General features: G+C 35.4%; 1 protein-coding gene across 2 annotated transcripts; it reads right to left on the bottom strand.

The window, feature by feature from the left end:
- Positions 1–1,523: 1,523 nt before the first annotated feature.
- On the bottom strand, positions 1,524–7,875 carry LOC113764159. Of its 2 annotated transcripts, XM_027308234.1 has the most exons (9): positions 7,703–7,875; positions 7,519–7,610; positions 7,159–7,230; positions 6,280–6,386; positions 5,890–5,945; positions 5,487–5,661; positions 4,935–5,018; positions 3,093–3,392; positions 1,524–2,640 (listed from the first exon to the last, which is right to left on the bottom strand). In XM_027308234.1, the coding sequence occupies exons 1-9, from the start codon at positions 7,865–7,867 to the stop codon at positions 1,787–1,789; spliced, it is 1,905 nt and encodes a 634-aa protein (XP_027164035.1). In that variant the 5' UTR covers positions 7,868–7,875; the 3' UTR covers positions 1,524–1,786. The 2 variants fall into 2 exon arrangements, with proteins under 2 accessions (XP_027164035.1, XP_027164036.1); XM_027308235.1 differs by lacking the exon at positions 4,935–5,018.
- Between the last annotated feature and the right edge of the window lie 1,339 nt (positions 7,876–9,214).

Below are 9,214 nucleotides of genomic sequence, written 5' to 3'. Positions count from 1 at the left end.
AGTATCTAACTACAAGAGTATAATATATATAAGTGTGTATATTTATGTAGTAAGTTTGGTGTATATTAAGTGTATTATGAGTGCTCACTAGGCAATTGTTAAAAAGATTCGAAGAAAAAAATTCCTCGAGGGACGTGCGTTGCGATATTTGCAAACTTTGGGATCTTGCTGAAATGATGACAAAAACGCAGGCGAGATTACCATGATTTACTCTTTATCATTTTCAGTTTTCAAAGATTATGAGACCATCAATGAAAGGTTAAGTCTTAATTTTGCACCCACCTTCTGGGAAAGAAGGTCCATCTGGAGAAGAGATTGATTCCTACTTTCTGGAATCGTAGTAATATTATAAATTGACACTTTCAAAGGCAAAGATGGACTCTTTTGTAGTACAACAATGCCCAGATCTCACGTAATTGACACTGACATAGTACAATGGACTGTATTCATGGTTAGAGATAAAAGAGGAGTACATGGTTGTACTAACCTTGAATTCTTTTGTCTGTGTTAACAGTACAACCAAGGCAGTACACAATTTTGCTCGTGTATATATATATATATATTTATAACATCAAGCTTCATCATTTCCATCCTATTTCTATTATGTCCAAAAATTCTTCAACTTGGTAAAGAAAAGATAAAAAGTGGAAGGATCCAACAGGGGCAACATGAGAACACATATGCCACAAAATTGCTGTTGTCAAGATAAAATCCTTGATTTGTGTTCAATGTGTTCTCAGGTCGCCCCTGCAGGATCTCTTCACTAGCAAAGTTCTGGCAAGAAAACATGCATGCAATCAGTGTTGGATGAGTGGTAAAGTTCTGATTTACCACATTACTGCTTGATTTTTCGGTAGTACTAATCACTCTATAGTTTGGTTGCTGTACTTTTCTATTAATCACTACTACTTACAGATTTTGGTGACCTAATTCAAAAATTTCCCATGGATTTTAAGATTTATGATTAATCTTGTTTTCAACCACGAACTCCTTTGCACTTTTCTTCTTAGATTTAAAATTGTGCAACTCATTCTGATTTGGACCATGAACAGCTCAGACTGGGTAGGCAACCTATAAATTAAGCGTCAGACTGGTCAGCTATGTCCTTCACTACCTTCGACACATATGTATATGTTGTAAGTATGTATGTATTTATGTATATGAACATATATATCCTTCACAATCTACAATACACATTGGGGAGTATTTCAACAGCCTACATATTCATCATGTCAGGTGAACTATCCTTCTTTCCTTGACCCTAGAAATCAAGGTTGCTAGTTTATATTGGACATCACAAAGTGCTTTCACCCCAGAGCAAAAACTTCAATAAGACCCGGTCTACTAATCATTTTGATATTGTTACAGAGGGCATCACTTCAGGATACATTATTGTCATTTTGTCACCCTCATTTCTTGATACATCTCATGCTACTCCAGTTCTTCACTCTCAGGCCAGTTCAATACCGAAATGTTTTGATTTGATCTATGAAAAAGAAACTCAAATCATACGGGTTTTCAGATAGGGCCAAAATCAGGATGGAATAACTTTGCTTGTAGCCTTCATATCTACAACATTACAATGGCATACAAACAGAAAGAAAAGCTATAGCAGAGCAACGACAAGTAACAACCACCGAGATGAAAGAATACAACATTAGTAAAATATAAAACAACAGAAAGGGGCAAGGGACAGACAAGGAATCAGATTTCTTGAAGTTGAAAACTAAGGATCAAAATTGCTGTTCCGTGACTTCCGTCTCCGACAAAAACCACTAGAGTTGCTCTAAACTAAAATCCTTACAGCTGATGCAATGGCAAGTAGTTCTTCCTCACTAGCTTTCTTCCATACTCCACCTATCATCATATGCCCCTTGATATCTTCGGAAGTAAGATTTTCCTGGTCATCTATTTCACAACCCTCTATTGTCTTTCTTATTTTCTTTACATTCATCTTATCTAAATCATCGGCAACAGAATGAGGTTCTCTCTTCTTAGAGCATTGGTTTGGATCCCACTGATCTTTCCTAATTGCTAATGTTGGGATTTCAGGAGCTTCAAAGTTGCAGTCAAGATCTGGAAATCGGCCAGCAGAACCAAGGGACTGAGGCAACATACCAATGGGACATGGATTCCAAGATTTTACAATCACCCATCTCGTATTTTTCTCATTGTTGTTTGTTGACATCAAATTCTCAGTCTTCCTCCGATGAAGTTTGATTAACTCAAGGCTTCTGGCAGCAAAATCAATAGATTCTTGTTCATGGGAAAGGAAGTTCTCAGAGACACTATCATTGGAAGGGAAAGCTTCACTAACATCCAGATCCGGTCCAGTCAGCTGTAAAAGTTTCTCAAGTTTAGAAATCAAAGATCTATCTCCCAGCATACGGGCAAGAACAAGAGCAGAAGTCCTCAGCTGAAGGTTGCTGTGAGAGCAGGTGACAAGACATTTACGTAGAAGCTCAAAAATAGTTGCTTTAGGATGATTCTTCTCTATAAGAAAATCTTCACATTCGGCAGCAGAATTTTTGAGCTCCAAAGGTTTCACTGCACTAAGATGTCTGACAAGCCAGTCAAATAGAGTAGCAAGTTGTTCAATTTGGTGAGACTCATCAATATGGGCTGAGGAGAGGTGCTCATCTGATGAGGGATCAAATTATTTATCATCAGGTCACAAACATAATATGTTATCATTTGAAATTAACACAAGGGATAGAGAGACAAACTTTGCATGATGACAAACTGTGAATTGTATTTAGTTCTTATCAGCTTTCAAAAGAGTATCTATTTATTTGTCTAATGGGAAAAGGCATCTTAAAGAGTCTAGCCTCCGAATATCCATAAGTATTCTTTAATCTGATATACGACTACTCGGGAAACCAGCAGAACAGGTATAACAGTGTGCTTGGGTTTCCAGTATTGCATACGATTTTAGGTGCTATTCACTGAAACCAAAGCTTTTTATTGGCGACAATGTGAAAAATCTAAACCTATAAGGTTACACAACAATATCAGTGCAGTTTAACAAGACATCCAATGTGTATGTATCTGTGCATGTAGAAATGCCAAAATCTCAGTAGGTACTTACCTACCTATTTCATTGTTGTTGCCTCCCTTGGTCTCAATCTTTATAAGCACAGCCTTCAGAAGACTCCAAAGCAGTTCTGGTTCCTTCTTGAACAATTTTATGACAACAGGTTTCCATGCATTGGACACAGTTGGTATAGTCTCAGATCTATGACGGGTTTCTTGATTCTCACAGAGCTCCACCATGTTTGACAAATCCATTGCCTTCAGCAAGAGTTCCAGTAGAACATCTACTACTTCTCCAGAGAAGGAAGAATATAACCGTCGAACATTCTTTAACAGCTTGTTTACCTGTTTCTTAGAAACTAATAACAGCCAGCAAACATGAAATGAGGATTTCTGCCAATTTGATAACTTCTTTCAGTAAAAGAAATTAATGGAAAAATGCTCGAAAATTTCATCCATATAATAAAAACTACTTGTCCCATAGACAAATTTCACTATCTTACTGTTTGCTATTTAACCCCAGGGCTTGCGAAACTCAAAATCTCATACTCACCACAAATACAATAAAACTGACATTAACCTCAAGTGTAACCTCAAGTTTAATGCATGTCTTATGCGAGACTTAGGGCCAAATTTACTTAACCGTAAAGAGCTTCCTACAAAGAACATTTACACAATTTTTTTTTTTAAAAAAAGAACCTTTCTTTTAACACTTTTTGGTATGGATGAATTCGAAAAATATGACATAACTATGATTGCAATAAAATCGCCATCTTGAAAGCAATGGTAAAGAAACATTCTTATTGTATTTCCTATTGTTACCTTATGCCCATTGCCTTTGCTACTATGACAGCCGACAATACAAATAACACAATAGAACTAAAGAAATAGAATCAGAGTAACTGTAACCACAGAAGCAGTAACATTCTCAATAAGGAAAGACTAATTTTAGTAATGAAAGTCGGAGATCAGAGGTTTCCATCAGTGGTAACTAGCAAAAGTAGGAGATATACTGACTAGTAAGCAAGCAAATGGAATCCTAGCATAGTTAGCTTAATTTTTCATGTCAGGGTGTTAAATAAGGGAGGGAAATCAAATTGTAACTAGAAGCAGTTGAAAGGGGAGAACACATTGTTCTATTCATGAAGGTGAGGATTTAATGGGTGTGGAAAACTGTTGGTGATGAGGGCCATTGAAGAATGAAGACAGGATGTCTACAGCTAGTCAATAGTCAAATGACTTGTGCTAACAGAAGCTGAAAGTGAGTCCAAAGAAAAATATGTTTTTCATACCAGGCATTTTGTCATTCAGCCAAATTTTGTAAATACTCTTCAAAGATATCATGGAATAGACCAAAGAAAATTTACCTTCTAAACTCACATATCTCCTAGCTCTAATGTAATTTTCCAATCAGTTATGATTTTGGTGCGAACTTATTCCAATTTTTCCTCAGAGATACATAAACAGTTCAAGAATAGTACAGGAAATACTTCATATTGACAACTATCGTTTGATGAACACTTAGAAAATAGAAATATTTTTTCCAGTAAACACAAATCATCAAAAATTACAGCATTTTGTTGGAGACATGATCGGGAAGCTTTCAAGAAAAAATGGAGCATATGCACTTATTGCTTGACAGAGGAAATACCAGCTTATCCACTTTCTGACCTAGCAAGCTATTTTGTCTCCCAGTATCTGAGCAATCATTTTCTGGAATATAAACTTTTCTGTTTGGTAGACCATATAGAATAAGGCATGCCTTCCAAAATTTTGATTAAAACAACTAAGTTGACATCTAATCTTCTGAAGCATGCATTGAGTTTAGATATGGAAAACTCAAATAATTTTCCAAACCATGGATTGTCAAGTGTTCATTTACAGTTAACAGACTTACTCACCAGAAGATTTAGAATTGGTATACTTCATGGCCATTAAAGAGAGAAATTTGTTAGGCCCATGAAGACATTCTAAATGCTTAAATCCTGAAAAAGCATCAATGTAAATTATATAAGAATATAATCATTGACAAAGAATAATCCAACAAGGGAAGGCTAAGATTACAGTGTTTATTCTCAACAGTAACAATTCTCTTCCTCTATGTCTATCTCTCTAAGTCTCATGATATTGAATATTTGAATGTTCAAGACCAAGGAGATCTTTTTTAAAATGGTAAAGACTAGAATTGAGGGACGCGTCACAGCAGAAGTAACCAAGTGCCCTGGTACCATTAATTTATTAAAGACTGGAACTTCTAACAAGTAGTCTATTGTGCTGCCAAAGCAAGGTGAAAACTTTGAATTTCATCTAAGGGTTAAGCATATAAAGGAACTAATCTGGCGAAAATCATTGGACAAAAGACAGCATTCTGTCATCTATTTTCAAATAGAGAAAGTTCGACATGAAAAGAGTATTATGAACTAACATAGTGAAGAATGAAGGTATCCACTCACGTTTCCCTTTAACTAGTGAAGAGCCTGATCTCAAGCCGCACTTTGCTCTCAAACAAGATGCCAGTTCATATAACCTATGCTTAATTTCCACTCTAGCATTGCTAATTACGTCTGCTTGATTTGGAATAGCATTCTTCTGAGGTTCCCAGTAATATTCTTTCAACCAATCAAGTGCCTGAACGTCAAAATCATGTTAAAAAAGCTGTGATCTTCAATTTCATACAAAGAATTGAAATGATTAAGAAGTATGTTAAGTCAAATGAATTCTCACACAAAGCTTGCATGTGCAACTTCAAATGAATTTCCATTACTGTGCTCTCTTAGCCAAGCAAAAAGTTCATGCATGACAAATTCCAGTAAGCAGTACAGTTGATACATATATAGATCAAGGACAAAATGCTACCTTCATGGAGGCAATACGAACCAGGTGAAGAGAAGGGAGATCACGATGAGAGCCCTCTACAAATAAAGAACAACCAACTCAGATGAAAACTTATCCATAAGTCAAGCCATTCCACATCATTTATTACTAATTTTCGTATTAGGAATTGAACTCAAAAAATATGCATTGGTAAATAATCAAGGGAACAGATGAATACCCATTTTTCCTTTTTCTTTTGGAAGTACAGGAAAACAAGGAAGCTTAACCAATATTATGCATCTTATATGCTGACAATCAGCTACTACAACATCAAATGGTGATCTGCGTAACCTAAAACTTTGTCGCTACATTTCTTAGAAGAACTATGTGAGTAAAATAAGAAATGAAGAAACAGGATGTAAAGTTGTTTACCATGACGAATATCTATCAGCATACGTGGAATACCAATAGCACCAGCAGCCTCTGCTATTGAGACCTCTGTCTTCTTGCGAGTTTTCTCAATGATACCATTGACTAGCCTTAGAAGACAAGAAGCAAAATTTTTAGCAAGAGTTTAAGGATAGAATAAAGCATGCAAGGAAGATACATGAAGCAAGTTCTTAATTAGGCATACTTTTGCAGGGGTCACATAAGTACTTGGGCCACTACTCAATGACTGTAGTTTTAAGTATACACGCACTCATGGCCCTCACACCCCGTTTTGACAAACATTTTCTTTCCATCACACAGCCAATGAGGTAGGCAATGAAGAGTGAAGAAAAATGAAAAATGACATTAATTGGATGCCTTGGAAAACAATGAATGCAAGAGAAAGGCATAGACAAGAGCTGCTTATACTATAACATAGCACTACAGAAATTTTAAAAGATTTTCTTACTGTCTGCCTTTTATTTAATAAGTCACTTCAATTTTCTTCTGAAAATTTTGTATTCATTCATGCCAATCACAACAAAATAAAGAACTGGCACAATAACACTCTAAAAACCAAAAGTTTTTAAAATCTCCAGGGGTAAATAACTTCCCGAGAACTGAACCATTATTCCTTCATGTCCTTAACCATCAGAGCTTAGCAAAATGTTTTCATCACCTCATTGATGCTTTTTAAACAACACACAAGTATACCAATTGAATCTTCACCATTGACACCACAATTACTTGTCAATATTGAAAAACCCAGTCTTCTTGGAGCACTTTCATTCTAGTTTAAATAAGCAAGCCATATATGATGAGATAGCTCAATTGATCCCAGAGGTAAAAATACATTAAATTTGCTAAGTAATGAAGAACTACCTCATGATTGCCATACAATACAACATGGCCAGCATTTCCTCTGAGTCCACAGCTTCTCCAGGTAAGTCATGCCTAAACAGTAAAAATTCATACCTCCAATCAGCACAAAATTCACAGATTGCAATTTTCACGAAGGGCATGAATCGAACATCATGTAAGTACATTCTAAACAAAAAATGATAATAATAAATATTCCAAATAAATTATACATTTTGATGATTCATGGCCTTACAAAGTTACAAACAGGTAAATACATAAAAACTGTGTCCTATTTATGAACGTTCATTTCAAAAGCATCAGACAACAGACCATTTCACTTTTAGCCACCTTAAACTAATCAAATTTGTAAATCAGGGTTACCTAAAAAAGGGATCTTTCTGCTGAATTTCTACAATTGACGCAGTGACTTCAACCACTACAGGCAGGCATCCCTTGCTCCGCCAAGCCGTAATCTGAAGAAACCCCCAAAAAAATCATTCTTTAACATAATAATAAATGAGAAAAGAATAATAAATTGATGAATTTAAATTTGGCCTTCAATTACTCGTTGGAGAGCTGAGGCAACGGATGGTGGAGAAGAAGAGAAGAGGGAGATTCTGACAAATTCCCACTCGTCCCAGCTAATCCATGGTACCAATTTGAAGCTGTGTGATTGGTCCAGAACGACGTCGTTAGCAGGTGGTTCAGTAAACCCTAGCAGAGGCTCCATTGTTGAAGGGTTTTAGCTTCTATAAGCTCTGTGCAAAGTAATCTAAAAGGAAGTTTTCAATTTGCCCCGACCCGAAATATTATTGCTCCTAATTAAAATTGGATAAGAAGAACCGGACCCGATGACCCATCAGATTCTAATAACTAATAAAGAGTTTTTTTTTTTTTTTGTCTGAGGACCAATAACTACTAAAAAGTAAATATGCATATTAGAGAACTAAAGTAATTTAGAATTCATTTTGATCTAGTTGAGATTTTATTTTATTTTTAAAAATTTTTCAATATAGGGAGGGACGAAATTTAAGAAGTGAAGAGAATGCAGCGGAATTTATTAAAGTACGAATTATGCACATGAATATTAGATATAACTAGAGGTTTCTTCTCCTATTTGTGGACATTTTGGGATTGACTAGTTTTACAATTTCTTTTTTGACTGATGTCTATTAGATTTACATAGAGGTGGCAAAATGGGCGGGATGGGCGGGATTTGCTTGGGTTTGAGATGGAACCGAGTCATATGGGTTTGGGCCCAACCTTACCCATATGTGTTTTGGGACTAACTTGGGCGGGATCATTTTGGGATGGGTTTAGATTGATCCCGCCCAATACCCAAATCCATTTTCTACATATTTTTTTTCCTTTAATTCATTTTTTATTTTTATATAATTTTAATATTTTTGATTTATTAAATTTCTTTTAGTTTTATTAAATAAACATGCAAGTGCTTTATACTCAAGATTCCCACCAAAAATTGGATTAACAAATAAAGGAAAAGATAGATATACAGCCATATTCCAACATATATCAAGATGGCCAAGGTCCTTAGGATGTTGAATATTTATCCTTATCATTGTCCAAGGATGACATGTCTAAACTAACTGAAATGCTGGAAATTCTTGTGGATAATGACTAGGAAGACTACTAGATTATATTCGCTGGTATGACTATAAAAATGATTAAAGATAATTTTTGAATCTAAGATTCCGTTTGGATTGACTTTTTTTTTCAAAAAATAAGTTTTTCAAATACAATGTTACAGTAATATACAATAACTCAAGAAACATCCCATCCATATTAATATATCAAATATTTCAAAAAAATTTTATAGTAAAAATTTTTCATATACATTGCTACAATAAAATATTTCAAAAACACCTACCAAAAACAGCTAATCCAAACGGAGCCCTTGCCATTTGAGCCCAATGGGTACCCAAGTATTTCCCATCCTTTCCCATTCATTAATGGGTATAGTTGGGATGTGTCCCAACTTAAACCCAATACCAAATTATAATACCCATCCCGCCCAAAGTTCCTTTGGGCATGGGTAGCCCATTGGGACTTGGGACAA

This window comes from Coffea eugenioides, chromosome 2 (genome assembly GCF_003713205.1).
Source record: "Coffea eugenioides isolate CCC68of chromosome 2, Ceug_1.0, whole genome shotgun sequence".
Lineage (NCBI taxonomy): Eukaryota > Viridiplantae > Streptophyta > Magnoliopsida > Gentianales > Rubiaceae > Coffea > Coffea eugenioides.
The sequence above is the reverse complement of the archived record's forward strand: the minus strand, read 5'-3'. Positions and strand labels throughout refer to the sequence as shown.